General features: G+C 40.6%; 2 protein-coding genes across 2 annotated transcripts; one reads left to right on the top strand and one right to left on the bottom strand.

Moving 5' to 3' along the window:
- Nucleotides 1–47: 47 nt before the first annotated feature.
- On the top strand, nt 48–12,774 carry LOC147301679 (NACHT, LRR and PYD domains-containing protein 3-like). The gene is made up of 12 exons (XM_086284171.1): nt 48–1,185; nt 4,805–4,936; nt 5,021–5,119; nt 5,223–5,348; nt 6,179–6,257; nt 6,416–6,644; nt 6,793–8,590; nt 8,692–8,865; nt 9,169–9,342; nt 9,897–10,070; nt 11,164–11,210; nt 11,386–12,774. Exons 2-12 carry the CDS (start codon nt 4,848–4,850, stop codon nt 11,910–11,912), a joined length of 3,516 nt encoding a protein of 1,171 aa, XP_086140297.1. The 5' UTR covers nt 48–1,185; nt 4,805–4,847; the 3' UTR covers nt 11,913–12,774.
- Nucleotides 12,775–15,730: 2,956 nt separating this feature from the next.
- On the bottom strand, nt 15,731–19,020 carry LOC147301678 (uncharacterized). Its single transcript, XM_086283554.1, has 7 exons — nt 18,850–19,020; nt 17,538–17,785; nt 17,167–17,421; nt 16,918–17,082; nt 16,549–16,818; nt 16,344–16,427; nt 15,731–16,195 (listed from the first exon to the last, which is right to left on the bottom strand). Exons 1-7 carry the CDS (start codon nt 19,018–19,020, stop codon nt 16,129–16,131), a joined length of 1,260 nt encoding a protein of 419 aa, XP_086139680.1. The 3' UTR covers nt 15,731–16,128.
- Between the last annotated feature and the right edge of the window lie 975 nt (nt 19,021–19,995).

Here is a 19,995-nt window from a genome sequence, read left to right as displayed (position 1 = left end):
TGAAGAGTTGCAGGACAGAGACAAAGTTTTAGCACTACACTCACATCTTTGAGTCGTACACCCATCCCATTTATATTTTTCTGACCTTTCCCCCTGAATCCAGGTAAACACTCAAACCATCACAAATCCCAGTGTTAAATTTACTGCATGCCACAAATATTATTATTAATGTAAAATGTGAAATACATTATAGGTCTGCCATAAAAAGACTTGCTGTGACCATGCCTCTCAGTCACAAAAATGACACTACACCACTTGAAAATTCCAGCCGTAGTTTTTTAATGCCTGAACATGTTTGTTTCTCTGGTGCGGACTGTTAGTAAATCGAGCCGCTGTCTGTTAAAGTGAGCTGATGGATTTCCAGCGTTAAAATCTTTTTGCTCAAACCAGAGGAATCGTCCCATAATGACCACAAGTACAGTCCCACAGCTCTGCAACACCACAAATGGCGCATTACTGTTTCATCATCAGAGGAACTCTCTCTCAGTTATCTGTTTAAAATACGATGAACGTTCACTGAAGCTCTAGTAAAACTAATATCAACTGTGAACGAGTTTGACATAAATTGGGGAGTTGTCGCTCTCTGCTGGTAAAACTTTGAACTACATTCTGATATAAATGACTGGCTTTCATTAAATATGTAGGACGTTCTGCATTTATTTTGCTCCCTGTGAAGCTTTGCTGCTCCCCAAAAACCCAACTTCAGTTCAGAACTTAATCAAGGATGCAGCTCACACAAAACAACAGTAAACTGTCAGACTTCAAAAAATAAATGTTTTAAGCATTGAAGAAACTAAGAGCTTAATCCTTCAAGTTAAAAAAAAATAGGCCTGTGTGTTTGACGTTTAAGTGACAAAAAATTACACCGTAAGACAAACATTGATATATGCGTCAATTTCTCTCCCCAAAAAGATTAAAACTATAAAGTGATCAGATGTTGATTTTGTCGATTCTGATTGGCCTTAAACGCATCTCTGAGTGTTTCCTTCCTCATTGAAGTTTCATTTCACTTTCCTGTATTTCGTATCAGATGATCGTTTCCATATGAAGCTCCGTGTGAAGGTGAGTGAGGCGGTCTGTAATGTTTTCCTGGATCACATCAGCTGTGCGCTGTTTAGTTCCAGCACAACTCTGCCGCTCATAGCTCACAGTGACAGACTCAGAGTGAATGAAGGAGGCCAGCAGGTAAATGTGTCAGCCACAATTTTATCTGTGTGCGCTTCTTTGTATGTGAGCCAAGGAACTTACCTACTTATTAACTATATTTGAATTCCTATTTAAATATTTTCACCGTGAGGATTTGTCTTTTATTTTGAAACTGGCTTTACAAATTTGATCTTCTCCTGGACCTGAAAGTTAACTCAATATTTTTTCTTCACTGCTCTCTTCGAGTAACTTTGAATACTTCTTTTTTTCTGCTTGAGATATTCCCACTGCTACAGTTACTTCAACTCAAAGTACACCTTCCATAATTCAATGATTAAACTATAGACAGGAGCTGCTCCAAATGAACAGTATTTTTACTTTTACTACATTTGTCTGAGAACACTTGTTAAGATGAGAGCAATGCTTTCATTTTGGTGTCTTCCACCACACCTACCTTTAAGGGTTTTTTTTTCCTAATTATTAAGAGCTCAACATTTCTGTTTATTGGAGAAATGATATAATCATGTATAGTTGACATTTCATTTGTGTATTTCTACTGATTTCTTCCTAGAACAGAGTGAACATGTAACTGCTCAAAAAATGAACACTTTGAAAACACATCAGATGTCAGTGGGGAAAAAGGACACAGTGGATATTTGTACTGATATTGAATGGGTAATGTGGTCGGAATGAAAAGAGGCCATGTCGTTTGATGGGAATGAAAATAATAAACATAATGAATTCAAAGATGCTCAGAAAACCAAAGTGAAAAATTTTCTGAGTCCATTTTGATGAAATTTAATGGCACCAACCCAAAATGGTATTCAGTCGTCTGTATGGACGTCATGTGCTTGTATGCAAGCCTGACAATGTCTGGGTGTGTTCCTGACAAGAGGGTGGAGGGTGTACAGAGGGATCTTATCACAGATCTGGAGAAGGGCATCACTGACTTTCTCAGTAGTCTGAGGGAAAAACGTGGTGGCATCAGATGGACTCAAACATAATGTCCCAGAGTTGTTCTGTTGGATTTAGGTTAGGCAAGCTTGGGGGCCAGTCAGTGCTGTCAGTTCCTTCATCCTGCAGGAACTGCCTGCATACTCTCGCCACATTTTTCATCAGGAGGTACCCAGGACCCTCTCCACCACTGTCAGGTAGGACATGGGTCTGGGGATTTCATCCTGATACCTAATGGCAGTCAGGGTGTAGTTGCCCAGCCTGTAGAAGTCTGTGTATCCCTCCATCAATTTGTGTCCTCAGACCATCACTGACCCAACACTAAACCGGACATGCTGACATGTTACAGGCAGCATGACGTTCTCCACTGCTTTTTTAGAGCCTTTCACAGCTGTCACACATGCTCAGGGTAACCCTGCTCTCATCTGTAAAGAACAGGGTGCCAGTGGTGGACCTGCTAATTCTAGTACTCCACAGCAAATGACAATCAGGCTGGTGCTGTGGTGCTGGGGAGTGAGTACGGGGCCCAGTAGAGGATCTCGACCTTCACCACAGGATCTTCGCCTTTGTGAAGTCTGTTTCTAATTGTTCGGTCATTTACACCAGTGGACTCTTGGAGGTTGTTTTGTAAGGCTCTGACAGTGCTCATCCTGTTCCTCCTTGCACAAAAGAACAGATACTGCTGATGGCTCAGGACATTTTATGACCCCGTCCAGCTCTACCAGAGTGACTGTCTCCTGGAATCTCCTTGATGCTCTCGAGACTTTACAGCAAACGTTCTGGTATCACCTCTTGGTGCCAGTAGGGACAATGACCTTAGCCAAAGCAAAACTAATGACAAGACAGACAGAAAAGATGAAGAGGGAAAAATGTTAGTGCCCTCCACCTGTAAAACCATTCCCGCTCCTGCTCTATTAACAGAACGCTTTAATTATTTCTTTGAGTAGTACACATTTATAATGGACTTTATTTGATCCTGCTCCAACATTTTAAAGCTTAATAATAATAATTTGATAATAATGATAATAACTAATAATAATTTGTATGTATTACCATTAAAGGGTCTAGTTTTCTGACTGTCACTGTGTACTCATTGCCCAGCCTGGTGGGTTGTTACTGAGGATTTACACCTGCTACATCTGGCAGTAAAGACTTTTGTTCCATAGGTCAAAAAGAAGTTATTTAATTTTTTATTACATTGAAGCAAAAATATTAAACATATTTAATCTTAATAATATAATGTATATATGTATGTATGTAAGCTTACATATATCACAGAAGAAACAGCAAAGACTGGGATGAATGCACAAAGCTGACACTGATTTCTCCCTTGTCAGCCTGTTATACTAAAACTCATCCTAGACATGTGACGTCACATGGTAAAAATGCAAACCACATTGCAAAGATGCTGCTGGCAGCAGTTTCCTGTCTTCTCTCTTCTCTTTTTTTCTGACAGATACAAATGCAACCAAAGGAAGTGAAACACGTTGCCATGGAAACTTGTCAGTCACCTCCATATATTTCTGCAAATACTGATGTCATTGGTCTAATGTGTAACAACAAAATGTGTGACTTCCTATCCATATGTTCAGGCAAAAGATAAAAGAATTGTTACTTAATATAAAAACACAATTTAGAGAAACACTTGTGAACCTTAGTTTACCATGATTTATACAATTTTAAACTAAAACTCATACATTGGGTAGATAATGTTGTAATCTTCACTCTATACTGCTGGTCCTTTTATCACCCAGCTAAAAAAACCACTCTGAAGTTACAAACACCCTGATGCTCTGCGCGGAGGGAGATCTTTCAACCTAGAAGCAGATCTGAGGGACAGTCCAGCAGGTCCTTACATTTAGACTTGGTGTTTATTTCTAATGGTCATCTACAATATTCAAAACAACTTTCCTAAATGATGATATATGAATATACATAGCACTATATGTGTGTGAGTGTGCGTGTCTGTGTGTAACACCAATGCTCAGGCACCCTATAAACAGGATGTGTGGGGGTATGATGTACTCTCTGCACCTCAGGCTGAAGGGCAACGAACTACTTCTCTCTTTTCTAGCTGTTCCACACATTTCTAGCACCCTCCAACTGTGGCTTCCTATTTCGTTTTATGTCAGGCAGACCCCCACTGTCAATAAATTCTTCTCTCTCTACAGTTACACACACCCAGGCTTATAGCTAAACCAACCTAAAACACACACATTCACAAATCCTGTCCTATTCGTGTGATCTACAGCTGCACCCTGTCATCTAAACAAACTTGAGCCCATTTTATTCTAATCATTGTTTTCTTGTACTCACAATAATTATAATCATCACATATTCAAACAGTAATATCCACTTCTTCACTTTACCTTAAATACTACTGATCCTCTCTGAATTATGGATCATCCAAATTGTTTTAAAATCCTGTTTAGATGTGTTAAACTGAGTGATTATTAATGAACTGAAGCTTCCAGTTACAGTGACTCAGTGTATTTCAGTGTGTGATTCATGGCGTCGTCTAGTGGACTGATAGTAGAAGTAGAGCAGCTGATGGCAGCTTCCTCTGCCTCACACTGCTGTCTGACTGCATTCAGCTGACACTGAGATGAAGCAGAAAAGAAGCAGCTGATATTTGGACAGCACACATGATGGAAAGGAGGATTTCAGTTGATGTGCACATGAATGATTTGTGTTTCCTCGGAAGGTGAAGGTAGAAAGTGTGTGTGAGCTGACGTCAATTCAGCAGCATGTATCAGTGTGAGGACAGAGAGGAGGGAGCCCCTCCATCTAAAACCACTCTGTGTGGGGAACATGAGAGCCAGACCAAAGCTCAGAGGTGAGATGACCATCTCTAACTGTCCATGACTCTTCTCCATGTCACACCTCAGCACTCACATCACTGCTCCATCATTATTCACAGGAACCAACCTGGAGCTGAACCCAGCTGTTTATCCTTAAAAAGCAGTGATTCAAAGGAAGTTGTGATTAATTTCAGACAAAAAAGTTCCTTTGGTAAAATGTAAGTTGTTATTGGTATTAACTGATTTGAACTTCAAATACACATTTTAAGGTTTTATGTGCAAGGAAACATTTGCGGAATTTAATAACTTTTCTTCTGTCAGGATTCATCAAAGACCAGACGCACGTGGACATGAATATAAAGATGAATCCAGCAATGTCTCCTTTAAGAGCAATAATTCAAGGAAACAGCCTACTGATTTTAAAGATGAACAGGCTAATTCTGTAAAGTAAGCAGAAGCATGTTGACTTTGTTAAGATATAGAAAACAAATAAATTTTGTTAATTTTTGTTTTGCTGCATTTCACCTAGCTTACTTCATAATTTGTGTTTCTCTTCCGAATGACATTTCGGAAGAACCTGTTGGGCATGCCCACTAAAAACACTCAACATCACCCGTTGATTATTGGTGTTAAACTCATGACCTTTTTCTTTCCAAGCTCCTTAGATCCTGTCTGACATTCTTTTGACCTACACAGCACTATTCACATACTTTTCCTTCCTCCTACTTCATTATGTTTCATATCTACACCTTTGAACAACAGTTTGAATCCACCTCCAACGCCCCTGGCCTTGCTGTCCTTCCACAAACAACAACATTTCTATGTCCCTTCTTTCGCTCAACCAATTTGCTTTGTTTACCAATTGTGGCCCACCATTTAAAGCCCATATTGTTACTTTCCTTCTCTCCCACTGGATTTGAATATGCCTTTCCCTTCTCCTCCTTTTTTGCCTTTAGCCAATACTGGCAGTTTCTACTGTCACCCTGTTAATACGCAGAGTTGTTTGTTAACCCAGGTCCTGACCAGTCCGGTATAGAAATCACATTCTTGATGACCACATGTTTGATTTGGCCTAGATTGGGCTTGGGAGTGCCAATTATACTCCTACCTCTTTAAGAGTGTTCTTGACTTTGTTAAGATTCAGTGTTGTTTTCTTTTGATAATGCTTAAGTGGTGATTGAATTCTTTCTCTTTAAAAATATATATCAGATTATTGATTTGGCCACTCGTAGAATTTTTGTTACCTATATGATAGGTTTATTTTGATTCCTCCATAGCTTGGACCAGGAGAGCTCAGAGGTACCCAGTGGGCAATCTGCACATCTGTGTCAAACACACTTGGAGTCAATATTTATGGTCTGTACATGTATAACCAGTTTTACATATATTTTGTTCACAGTCATCTCCATGCTGCATTTTGCAGACCAGTGGATTGTTAGTGTGTACAACATGGATCTAATGTTTGGCTCAATTATTTCAATTTATTGTATCATTTGTGTGGTATTTTGTTCCAGCTCGTGGAGGACAACATCATCTCTTTTGTGAAGAAACAACTGAAGGAGCTACAGAAGGTTTTACATGCAGATTTTCCAGAATACTTAGAAAGTCAGAGCAAGGATGAAGAGATGCTGGAGGCTGAGGTTAAAGAGCAGAGGGAAAACAGCAGAGAGGCTTTTGTGAAGATTACACTGCACTTCCTGAGGAAAATTAAGCAAGAGGAACTTGCTGATAGTCTGCAAAACAGTAAGAGGATTTTTCTCAAGACTGCAGCTGCTGGATAAATGCAACAAATATCTCAAGAGCTAGACAAACATATGTTCACTCTTTAGAGGAATGAGATGTTGACTATATAATAATTCATGTATTTGGGTTATTTATTTTATGTTTTCAGAAATCTTTGCTCGACGTTATCAATATGAACTTAAATCTCACCTAAAAAAGAAATTTGGGTGTGTGTTTGAGGGGATTGCTAAAACAGGAAATCCAACCCTTCTGAATCAGATCTACACAGAGCTCTACATCACAGAGGGAGGGACTGGAAATGTGAATGCCAAACATGAGATCAGACAGATTGAAACAGCATCCAGGAGACTACACAAAAAAGAAACAACAATTAGACAAGAAGACATCTTTAAAGCCCCACCTGGAAGAGATAAACCAATCAGAACAGTCCTGACAAAGGGAGTGGCTGGGATTGGGAAAACAGTCTTAACACAGAAGTTCACGCTAGACTGGGCTGAAAAAAAAGCTAACCAGAACTTTCAGTTCATATTTCCATTTGCATTCAGAGAACTGAATGTCCTTAAAGAGAACAAGTTTAGTTTGGTGGAACTTGTTAATCTCTTCTTTAGTGAAATCAGAGAAGTAAGAATCTGCAGCTTTGAGGACTTCCAGGTTTTGTTTATCTTTGATGGTCTGGATGAGTGCCGACTTCCTCTGGATTTCCACAACACTGAGCTCATAACTGACCCTAGAAAGTCCACCTCAGTGGATGCGCTGCTGATAAACCTCATCAAGGGGAACCTGCTTCCCTCTGCTCAGCTCTGGATAACCACACGACCTGCAGCAGCCAATCAGATCCCTGCTGAGTGTGTGGACATGGTGACAGAGGTCAGGGGGTTCACTGACCCACAGAAGGAGGAGTACTTCAGGAAGAGATCTAGAGATGAGAAGCAGGCCAGCAGGATCATCTCCCACATCAAGACATCACGAAGCCTCCACATCATGTGCCACATCCCAGTCTTCTGCTGGATCACTGCTACAGTTCTGGAGGATGTGCTGAAAACCAGAGAGGGAGGACAGCTGCCAAAGACCTTGACTGATATGTACATCCACTTCCTGGTGGTTCAGACAAAAGTGAAGAAGTTCAAGTATGATGAAGGAGCTGAGACAGATCCACACTGGAGTCCAGAGAGCAGGAAGATGATTGAGTCTCTGGGAAAACTGGCTTTTGATCAGCTGCAGAAAGACAACCTGATCTTCTATGAATCAGACCTGACAGAGTGTGGCATCGATATCACAGCAGCCTCAGTGTACTCAGGAGTGTTCACACAGCTCTTTAGAGAGGAGAGAGGACTGTACCAGGACAAGGTGTTCTGCTTCATCCATCTGAGTGTTCAGGAGTTTTTGGCTGCTCTTCATGTCCATCTGACCTTCATCAACACTGGAGTCAATCTGCTGGAAGAGGAACAAAACACCTCCAGGAACTTTGAAACAAGACAACATACAGGGTCTCAATTCTATGAGAGTGCTGTCAAAAAGGCCTTACAGAGTCCAAATGGATTACTGGACTTGTTTCTTCGCTTCCTCCTGGGTCTTTCACTGCAGTCCAATCAGAACCTCCTACAAGGTCTTCTGACACAGACAGGAAATGGCTCACAGATCAATCAGGAAACTGTCCAGTACATCAAGAAGAAGCTCAATGAGAATCTGTCTGTAGAGAAAAGCATCAACCTGTTCCACTGTCTAAATGAGCTGAATGATCGTGCCATAGTGGAGAAGATCCAACAGTCTTTGAGTTCAGAACAATTCTCCACAGATGAGCTGTCTCCTGCTCAGTGGTCAGCTCTGGTTTTCATCTTACTGTCGTCAGAAGAAGACCTTGAGGTTTTTGACTTGAAGAAATATTCTGCTTCAGAGGATGCTCTTCTGAGGCTGCTGCCAGTGGTCAAAGCTTCTCAAAAAGCTCTGTAAGTTATAAAGATTTAAAGATTTAAAGATCCTTCTCTCCCTTTAACAGGAATGACAAACACATCTATCACTGCTTAATTTTATATTACTGTATCTTCAGGCTAAATAGCTGTAACCTGTCAGAAAGAAGCTGTGAAGCTCTGTCCTCTGTGCTTAAAATGGAGGACTGTGAATTGACAGCTATAGATCTGAGTAACAACAACCTGCGGGACTCAGGAGTGAAGTTGATATCTGCTGGACTGAAGCATCCACACATTACACTGAAAACTATCAGGTCAGATAATGTATTTTGCAATTTGATGTGAGAAGGTAATTAGTAGATATTTAAAAAGAAAACTTCCCAGACTTTGAATTTGATGTTTGATGTTTTACAGATGTATATTCATGTTTTTTATTATTAAGATTTATAAACTCTGGTGATGAGACAACTTGATGAGACTAACAAACTCATATATACATTTACTGGAAAGAGTTAAGCATTTCATTTTAAGCACTTTATTTATTCAGAGTAGGCCAGTAAAGACTTTGCATGTACAAGAATTATCTTTTATTTTTTGGTGCTTTGTTGTCTTTCCAGACTGAGTGGCTGTGACCTATCACAGAGAAGCTGTGAAATTATATCCTCCATTCTCAGTTCCCAGTTCTGTAGTCTAATTGAGCTGGACTTGAGTAACAATGACCTGGCAAAATCAGGAGTGAAAGTGTTGTCTTCTGGATTAGGAAGTCTTCACTGTAAACTAGAAACACTCAGGTCAGGATTCTACATTTGTTTTTATTACTAATAAACACTTTCGTTAGCTTAATTTTTATGATTGTTAGACAGACGGTTTTTAAGATTTTTCATAAATTTTCTCCTTCTTTCCACCATAATGTATCGTCAAAAATAATTCCGATTTTTACTTGAATTTGGTTAAAGACTAAAAATAGGTTCCAACTTAGTTTAAGTTTAGCATAGATTTATATTTTTTACTTTCATTTTAACTATTCTACTTTTATTTGAACTATTATATTTCATTGTTTATCATTTCATTGACTATGATAAAACATTTAGATTTTAATGTTTCCTCTCAGTGATTTATAGTAACCTAAATGATCATCTGTGTTTTAATTTAGTGCCATCTTCTGGTTAACATTGTAGTTTGTCCACTACACACTAAACCACTATGTATATATATATATATATATATATATATATATATATATATATATATATATATATATATATATATATAGTCTTTCTGCGTAAGTTTCTTTTTAACTGCACTGCTGTTCTGGAAGATTAGCTGTCATGCTTTGTGTCTGCAGGTTGTCAGGTTGTTTGATCACAGACGAAGCTTGTGGTTTTCTCATCTCAGCTCTGAGCTCCAACCCTTCTTATCTGAGGGAGCTGGACCTGAGCTACAATCATCCAGGACAGGAACAAGTAAAGCAGCTGTCCGCTATACTGAAGGATCCATCCTGGGGACTCCACACTCTTAGGTATAGAGAAGTCTTTTGCAGCCACAGCCAGTCTCTGATATAACAGTAATAGATGACAGTTCTTTCTGTCCTTTATTCCCTCTGGTACACTTGCCTCATTGCTCGATGTGTATGATATTTGGACATCAAACATGTATGAGCTCCATCAAAAGAGTTAAACTAACATATTAGTCACGTGAAATAATTAAGCATCAGCATCTAATTAAAATGCATTGCACTGCTATGCTGCTGTTTCTGACCGTTACTGTTGAAACTGTGCTCCCTTAAAAGAATAAGGGAGCACTTATCTTTCACTCATAGTTACTGGTTGGGGGAAGCCATTTATTAAACAACTGTGTTTGCCTGTTTTAAAAATCTTACTGAAGACAGAAAATACCAACATGACCCTAATTCAAAGTTTACATACCCTAGTTCTTAATAAATAAATAACAACATGTGGATGTGTAACCCTCCAAGAAGATGCTTCACACAACCTTCACAGACACGCTGGCTCATGCAGTGTAACGTTGGCCAAATTTGTTTGCTCTAAAGGTGGAGTGCTTCTTTCTAAAAATGCTCATGAAGGATTGTGTGATTGTTTTTTTATTTAGCAACTAAAGTGCCTACAGGCAGCTTAAAAATATAATTCAGTTGAACTGATATTAATTTAATCACTGCTTAAATCACTTGTTTAGTCTATTTGTTTGTTTTATAAATTATGGACTCATTTATTAAACAAACTATTTTATGAAACAAACAAAAATATATCAGTACTTTGATATAAATAAATTATAATAATTTTAAATCTATAAGGCTGTGCTGAATCTATATGGTGAAGCTGTGCTGCCCATAATATGTACCTTTCAGACCACATCACCGTGAGTTAATTTTGGGGATTTTTTTTTTTTTTAATACGTTTCACACAAACTGAAGAGTAAAGTAAATAACATGCTTACAACAAAAAAGTCAAAATGTCTGCTCAGCCTGCAATTTTTATAAATATGTTGGACTGTTCCTTTATCAGTGTCTAACAGCATGTGTATGAGAGTGATGTAATGTCCATGTGTGCCTGCTGAAAGAGACTGTGCTGGTCTGACCCCCCTCCTCCTTTCAGGGTGGAGCCTGCTGGAGTACGATGGTTGAGACCAGGTCTGAGGAAGTGTAAGTGTGTTCTTAATGTGATTCATGAAAACAAAGCAGCACACATTCAACCATCTTCAAACTGTCACATCACTCATTCACATCTCTGATGTCAGGAGTCATCATCAAAGTGTCAATCAATGAACAGATGACGGACCAATAACTGCAGCTGTATTGTGTTTGTTCTCTCCATCAGATTCCTGTCAACTCACAATCGACACAAACACAGTACACACAAACCTCCAACTGTCTGACAACAACAGGAAGGTGATGTTTGTGTGGGAGGGTCTTCCATATCCCGATCATCCAGACAGATTTGATTGCATCTGTCCTCAACTGCTGTGCAGAAATGGTCTGACTGGTCGTTGTTACTGGGAGGTCGAGTGGAGAGGAGGAGTTTATATATCAGTGAGTTACAGAACAATCAGAAGGAAGGGGAGGACAGGCTGTGTGTTTGGAAAAAATGATCAGTCCTGGAGCCTGAGCTGCTCTGATTATTGTGGTTACTCTGCGTGGCACAATAAGCAAAAAACATCCATTTCCTCCTCCTCTGTCTCTAAGAGAGTAGCAGTGTATGTGGACTGTCCTGCTGGCACTCTGTCCTTCTACAGAGTCTCTAACACTCTGATCCACCTCCACACCTTCAACACCACATTCACTGAACCTCTTTATCCTGGGTTTACGGTCTCATTTGGTTCTTCAGTGTGTCTGTGTGTAGTTTAGTATGAATAGTCTTGTTGAACATTTCAGTCGGTACATGTCTGTCTCTCACAGTCAAAAACATGTTTTCAGATTCATGGATTCAATCAGTTGATGGTTTAAATGATGATGGAAACTTCAGTTATTGAAAAATGGAATCTATTATTATCCCAGGATTCTTTTTTTTGTATGTTATGTTTCTCTGAAGTTTAGTTCAGCTCATAATCTTTATATGATACCTCTTCATTAAATAACCGTAATAATAGCATCAAAATTTGGAGACAAAGCTTCTGAAGTATAACATTGTTATTCAGATTTATAAAGAAGTAAATTTCATGATACTGCATCAGTGACCCAGTATTTGTGTTTTTCTGATTTCATTTATAATGTGGGATTTAGTATTATTTATGGTTCAGTTTCCTTGTTTGTCCTACTTGTTCCAGTAGTGTTCCTAGTTTAGTCACTTGTATTTCTGGTTTTGAGTTTTTTATCTAGTCTGTTTCACTTTTTGCCTCCATGCATGTTAAGTACTGTTTCCATGTTTATTATTGTCTCCCGAGTCACTGTGCTTGCATGTCTTGAGTCTGAGTTTATGTATATTTCCTGTTTTATTTTGATAGTGCTTTGCCCTGTCTTCATTTTTGCTTCCTTCCTGTCTCATTGTGTCTGATTAGTCCCAGCTGTGTTTCCCTCCTGTTCCTCATTCCCTCCTTATCCTTTGTGTATTTGAGTCCTCTGTTTCCCTGGCCCCTCGTCATGTCGTCCCACTAGCTGTGTGTTTCTCCGTGTTCCTCGGTTTCCTCGCAACTACTAGTTTTGGATTTTGTTTCTTATATCCTGAATTAAATTTTTTCCACAGCGCAATAAAGCTGCCTCCCTAAGTTCACCCCTTTGTGTTTTTAAATTCAGCCTCACCCTGTTAGATAAGGATATGAACTTTTTGGGTAAGTCAGGCTTTCTGATTCAGGGTTTGTGTATGCTCACCTGAAAGGTAGCATCTGTTCTCCTGTACAAAATTAACTGATTGAGCACTTCCTACTGCAAACACAGTAGTATAAAGAACATATAAATAAATAGTAAGATTTAACACTTGTGCTGCAAATACAATTATGATTTGATCATCACATATAAAAAAGCAGGACAAGAAATCTATCAGCTCAGTTTAACACTATATTGTTGCTCAGTGCAATGTCAATACTGATGTTTATTTCTGACATGGCAGCTGCACATTACAGATCTGAAATATTGCACACACCTAAACATTAAAGGTTACAGTGTGTTTATCTCTGGTATTCTCCCATAGCTTAATAAAGCAGTGTGAAAATCACTTCAAAGTGAATTTAATGTTATTTATTCACAGATATTTCTATAATCTAACATCATCAACCAAATACAGGCAAATTCCTGTGACAAACACACTTTGTACTGCTCCAACTTTACAGCTGAGCTTCATTTGGTTGTACTAGGTTCATGTTTTTCATGATATAGTAAAATATGTCCGTAGAAACATGTGACGTTCTGTTGTGAATAAAATATGGGTTTAGCAGATTTGCAGATGATTGCATTCTATTTTTATTATATTTTCCACAGCGTCAAAAGTTTCGTGGAAATGGGGTTGTACTATAAAACTGTAAAATTATTATAGATATATTTGTTTAATTTGGTAGAATCAAACATGATTTGAAATAATTTGATGATAGTGTCACGGTCTGGGGGGCAGACCGTGGGGGATGTTGGAGAAAGGACCCAAACGCTGGACTTAATGAAATGAACAGTGGGTTTATTTACAGTGAGGTAAATGTACACCACACATTGAATCTCCAAAAGTGCTCCCTCGACTCCCGTGACGTGTCTTCTCCCAAGTGCTGGTATCCCGTGCTCTCTGCCCCTGTGCCTTCACACACCCCGTGTGTCTTGCAGTCCTGTGTTCCACTCTCCTGAGGAAAAAACACAGACACAGCCGTTATGGCACCAACTCCAGCAGGCATACACTGACCAGCACTACAAACACTGACATGGAGTCTAACTCAACGATCCTGCGCCGGAGGAAGCTCCATCGCTCTGTTAAGTAGCTCCCCCGACGATCCTGATCAGAAGCAGGTGTGTGGTAAGCTAGGCGTGACCAGCAGCTGGCAGGGCCACACCCATCAGGCCTGCAGGTGGCTGTCCTTCATCCTCCAGCCTCACACACATACACACACACCAGCATGGAACACAAGAACACAGTGCAGCAAACATACATCCAATACACTAATAACAATAAAGGTCCACACTGTTCATGAACCCAGAGTCCCCGGAACCGGGTCCGTGACAGATAGTCACTAAGGAAATGAAAAGGAAGACATTTTGTCAACACTAACAGAAACTCTCATGGGACTGATGTCTAACAGTGGGTAAATAGACTGATGTAGCACTTTTCTAATCTCATGGGGCATCAGAGTGTTTAATACAACATGCCTCATTAACCACTGTTATACAAGCAGTTTTTTTTCTATGCTTAAGTGCTTTCTATCTAACACTCACACACATGCAAAACTCCAATAGATGCATCAGAGAGTGACTTGGTGTTAGTAGCTTGCCCAAGAATAATTGGCATCCAGACTCGAGCAGTCACCAACTTTAAGATTAGTAGATGCCTGCGCTACATCCTAGATCCATGGAACAAGTAATATACAATGTGTGATGCATTAGTTGAGCCCACAGCTCACACAGAAACCAAACACACTGTACAAATTGCATTTTTATGCACAGTCCATATTTCAAAAGGCTCAAAATTATTTGAACCACTGACCGAAAAGCAATTTCATGTGAATGTGAATAAGCCATATTCAGCTATTAGCTATAGTTAACTCTAAAAGCCTGTTTAGAGAGAAAGCAAAAACTTCAGAAGAGGCCAAATCAACAGTCTGGTTCATTCTTAAAAAGAAGCAATGCCAGCAAAAAGGCCTGAAAGATCACAGAAGACAGGAAAAGTGCATGATGACAAAATTATTTCCATGGTTAAGGAAAACAATTTCACAACATCTAACCCAACATCTCATCCAAGAGAGCACGTAAGCATCTCAAGGGAGGAATTAAAACAGCCTTTATACGTGTCCGGTGACTTTGAGCCTCTGAAAATGGGGCACTATGTATAAAAAATGGCTCTAAATCCTGAATAGTTAGCACAACATTTCTGTTAAAACCCTAGAATTCAAGCTAAAAGACGACACTTCAATTTCATATTAATCGGCTGAATTAAAATCCTTTGAGACAAAACTACAAAAACTGTGTTGCTGTCCAGATGTGTGCGCATAGACTGAACTACAGATTATGATTTGAGGCACGCTCAAATCATAATGTTAACAGACAACCCACTCTGCATCCTGAGTGCTAAACAATATTAATCTCATTTAACCTGCTCAGTGCTGTGTGATGACATACTCTCTCTTAATATGTATATGATGATAAAACCATTCTCAGTGTTGTTATATAATTATAATTCCCATATCAAAAAATGTAAGAGTTGTGTGAAATTTTAGTGCACTATTTTTAAAGACAGACTGTTTTCAGTCAAAATCACATTTTGTACATTTACATGATTAAAAGTGATATTTGTAAACTGATTTGATTTTCACATGTATTTCATAAAATCTAAATATGCACGGTGTTTTACACCACACCTTTATTTCTTGCATTAGTTCATTTAAAATAAAGAAATGACACTCACTGGTATCTTTGTTGTCATGCCACCTGACTGTAATGTTATTGCTTGACTACTGTGAAAATCATTATGACATCTTTATGTTTTGACTGACACATAAAGTCCAACATCAGTACAGTTTTTGCAAAAGTAACAAAAATAAACAAAGTTGACTCACAACTTTAATGTAACAATTACAGCCTCACTTTATTTTTTCACTATGCGAAAATAATTTAATCACGATAAAACAATCTGATGTGTAAACATTAGGATGACTGTTGCATAGCTTCAATCAGAGCTTCATAAAACAAAAATCTGCAGAACTTTCAGAAACAGTCTGAGGTGTGCTCGTCTCTATACAAATACTATTTTTAATAATGACATAATAAAGAAATACAATAAAGCAAAATAAAACATTCTAAAGTAGCTATTAAAGCTTACTGAACCATTATTGCTGTTGTACATTACAGATTAGCAAGAAACAATTATGAGACCATAAAACCACAGCTCCCTGATGATGACAATGATGATGATGATATGATGATGGTGATGAGTTCTTCACCAGATCTCAAACTGCTTGTGTTCCTTGAAGGCTGCTCTGTGCATGATGTTGTTGCTGTAGAGTCTAGAAAAAGAGACCAAAGCAGAGAGAGCAGACGTCACTCATTCACTCAGAACAACATGAATCCATGTGAGCTCAGACTGTGAATGATTCCTCTGAGAGTCTGAGGAGAAACTCCTTCACTGATGGAGACTGATTCATGTTGGCTCACCGCACACAGTCGATGGAGGGGTTGATGGAGAGCAGCTGCAGTAACACATCAGTCGAAGCATCAGTGATCTGATTGTGACTCAGACTGTAACACAAACACAACAAGAGGCTCTAAGTGATCACTGCACATCATATTATTGTAGTGTGTGTGAACAGGCTGATGGTTATTGGTGCCTCCCAGAGAAGGATCAGTGTGTGACACTCACTCCAGGACTTGGACTTTGTGCAGATGTGTGATGAGAGGGAGCAGCAGCTGGTCAGTGAGCTGACAGTGACTGAGGTCCAGCTCTGTCAGCCCTTCACACGAGTCCAGCATCTGGACCAAAGACCCACAGGCCCTCTGATCCAGCGTGCTGTGACTGAGATCCAGCTCTCCACCCAGGGCTCTACACAGGGACACCGCCCGCCTCACTGTGTCCCTCTCACTGTTCACAGGAACCAGAGACAGCAGCTGGAGGAGGACAGTTTTACTGACTCTAAACGGGACAAACAGAGCAAAGAGAAACTATCAGGATGCATCAACACCAGTGTGAATGAGCTTCTCACTGGTTTAGACTCTTCTGTGGTCTTTCTACCTGAGGCAGACCCTGTGGAGGACAGGAAACAGCAGGTCCAGCACGCTGTCCTCCACCTCACAGTCTCGCAGGTCGAGCTGTGTGTCCCGGCTGCTGTGTGTCAAGTCCTTGTCCTGGATTTCATGGAGGAGAGACAGAAGCTGCTGGAAGCTCTCTTCACTCAGTCTGCAGAGATCATAAATATAAAACAAGCTTTAAAGTAAAACTCTACATTTTATTTGGCCTGTGATGTTCAGGAAAGACATTTACTTGACTGTTAGAGGACCATCATGGAGCAGCAGAGTAATCAGACCCTGAGCAGGGATGCAGCTCTCAGTCAGGTCCAACCGTCCGACTGTCCAGTATCTCAGCAGGGAAGCCAAACTACTGACAGCCCTCAACAATACTCTCTGTGATGGTCGGGCTTTCTTAGGCACAAGAGAAAGCTCTTCCACAGCCAGTGGACAGACCACTCTGCCTCTTCTTACCCACTGAAACAGGAGCAAGGACATGTCGATGGAAAGCCTGAAGATCAAAGAGACAAAAGAGCAGAAATGATGAACACCAAGAACCAAAGATTCAAAGTGGACAGCAGATAAATGGTGTTAGAAGAACAAGAGAGTCATGATTTCACTTCCTGCCTCAGACTGTGTAGTTGTGTTGTGTGTCTAAAGAAGAGAGCAGCTCCTCTGGCAGACATCTTGCTGGGTGTGAGGATGAGATCCACTTTAGAGCCACACAGTCTGAGAACTCTCCCCACAGACCAGCAGCTTTTCCTGTGTAACTCTCCTGTTAACAGCAGCTGGAACCCCAGGAGCTGCAGCAGAGACTCCAGCTGCTGGGCCTCCTTTCTATTGGAACAGTCTCGAGATGACAACCTACGCTCAGCCTTCGACCAAGTGATAAGAAACGATGGTCGGTGTATTCACGATGGTCAGTCCTGAAGCGGTGCTGGGATTTTCTCCCTTTCAGTTATTGTTCGGCAGGAAACTGTGGTTGGCGCTCAACCTTATTAAAGAAAACTGGGGGGTCCAAGCCCTGCTAAAAATGAGATTCAATACGTCCTGGACCTGAGAGCAAAGCTTCAAGCGTTGGATAGGTTATCACGGGAGGATTTAGTTCAGGCCAAGGAACAACACCAGCACCTGTACAACAGACCCAGGCAATTTCTACTGGGAGATAAAGTGCTGTATTGCTCCCGTCTTATAGCTCAAAGCTACTTGCCAAGTGGCAAGGGCCCTTCGTGGTCACATGGCAAGTGTGGGACGTGGACTACAAGGTGGCATGGTCAGACAGGGGCGGAACCACACAGATCTATCACCTCAATCTCCTTAAAGCATAGATAGGGGCTGAAACCGCTGCTCTTGTGAGCCTGGTTAAGGAAAGAGATGAATTGGGGCTGGAGGTGCCAAATTCCACCATTGTGATAACCATCTCACACAGGCCCAGAGAGCAGCGGTTAACACCCATTTCAACAGCGGTTTGTGGATGTCTCTCCTCTGCCTGGCCATATGAATCTCATGGAGCATCACTTTGAAATGCAGCTTGGCGTGACGGTGCATTCACAGTCCTACAGGTTATCTGAGCACAAAAGACAGACTGTTCAAAAGGAATTGGCAGAAATGCTAAAGATGGCATCAACAGAAGAAAGGTAGGTCTATACAGTTCTGTGTGGACTATTTCAAGGTGAATCAGGTGTCAGAGATTGATGCTTGTCCCATGCCCCGGATCGATGAGCTTTTTTCGCTTTTTTACTTAACTGGATTTAACCAAGGGCTACTTGCACATTACCTTATCTGCAGAGTCTAAGGGAACAAAAAAACGGCCTTATCCACTCTTTACAGTTTGCACCCATTAATCACACTTCCATTCTGCTTATTTGAAGCCCTGACCACTTTCCAGCACCTTATGGACCGGGTACTGTGTTTAAAAGCTGCATATGCTGCCGCTTACATGGATGATGTCATCATCCATAGCAACAACTGGGCAGAGCACGTGCAGCGGGTGGCCATGGTGCTGGAGTCCCAGAGGCAGGCGGGGCTCACGGGGAACCAGAAGAAGTGCACTGTTGGACGGAGGGAGGTACAGTATTTGGGGTACCACGTGGGAGTTGGGCAGGTGCATCCTCAGATGGATAAAACAACAGCAATTGCCCGCATCCCAAGACAAAAACGCAGGTGAGGCAGTTCTTGGGACTGGCCAATTACTACCATCGGTTTGTGCCCGGCTTTGCGAAGCTGACCAACACCTTGACCGATCTCACCCGAAAGGGTGCCTCGGATCTGGTCCAGTGGAGGAAGCAGTGCCGGGCGGCATTTGTGTGGGTGAAAGAAGCTTTCTGTGGGAAACCCCTGCTCCACACACCTAACTTCTCCCTTCTTTTTATTCTGCAGACCAGCACCTTGAACAGAGGGCTTGGGAGTGTTTTAACCCGGGAAGTAAGAAGAGTCAACCACCCCATCAAGTACATCAGCTGGAAACTTTGAGAGCGGGAGGCCAGGGACAGCACCATGGAAAAGGACTGCCTGGCAATTCAGTGGGCAGTAGACTCCCATCATTATTACCTCCTGGGCTTTAGAGTTACACCATTATTTTTTAAAGAAGTAAAACAGTAATAAAAAAAAATAGAAGTTACATTGTCAGTACATTAGATATTGATATAAATTATTTAGTTCGGTAACAAGTATTAAAGTCAAGTCAAAACCTATTTTTTCCATTTTAACAGTCATAATTATTTGAAAGCAAAAGCTACATACCTGAGTGAGCTGATGAACGGCAAAGCCTTTAACAGAGACTCACACTGACTGTGACAGGCAGGAGTTTCATTGTCCCAGTGGAGGCACACATTAACCTTTGTATGCATCCTCTGCATGACTTCCACAGCTCTTTCAAAAAGCTTCTTTTCACCATCAACTAGAAGGTGAAGGTTTCCATCTAGGCTGAGTAAGCTTACAAAGTTCATCTGCTCTTCATTGATAAGAAAAATCTCCCAAAGCTGTCGAGGCAGAGGGCCAGACCTACAATTGAAAAAGAGATCATTACCTCAGAGTAAAACTAACCAAGAATACGCGTCTCATTAAAGGATGTAACCTAAGCAGT

The sequence above is a fragment of the Aulonocara sp. 'chitande type north' Nkhata Bay genome, linkage group LG23 (genome assembly GCF_057382095.1).
Source record: "Aulonocara sp. 'chitande type north' Nkhata Bay isolate Kocher_YH1m ecotype deep benthic linkage group LG23, A_spYH_male_GT1.1, whole genome shotgun sequence".
Classification (NCBI taxonomy): Eukaryota; Metazoa; Chordata; class Actinopteri; order Cichliformes; family Cichlidae; genus Aulonocara; species Aulonocara sp. 'chitande type north' Nkhata Bay.
The sequence above is the reverse complement of the archived record's forward strand: the minus strand, read 5'-3'. Positions and strand labels throughout refer to the sequence as shown.

Coding starts and splice junctions, on each gene's coding strand:
- LOC147301679 (XM_086284171.1), top strand. CDS start 4,848: ATGTATCAGTGTGAGGACAGAGAGGAGGGAGCCCCTCCATCTAAAACC. Junction 8,866..9,168: donor ATTACACTGAAAACTATCAG/GTCAGATAATGT, acceptor TTGTCTTTCCAG/ACTGAGTGGCTGTGACCTAT. Junction 9,343..9,896: donor TGTAAACTAGAAACACTCAG/GTCAGGATTCTA, acceptor TTGTGTCTGCAG/GTTGTCAGGTTGTTTGATCA.
- LOC147301678 (XM_086283554.1), bottom strand. CDS start 19,020: ATGCACCTGCCCAACTCCCACGTGGTACCCCAAATACTGTACCTCCCT. Junction 16,819..16,917: donor CTCCACAGGGTCTGCCTCAG/GTAGAAAGACCA, acceptor TGTCCCGTTTAG/AGTCAGTAAAACTGTCCTCC. Junction 16,428..16,548: donor CACAAAGTCCAAGTCCTGGA/GTGAGTGTCACA, acceptor TTTGTGTTACAG/TCTGAGTCACAATCAGATCA.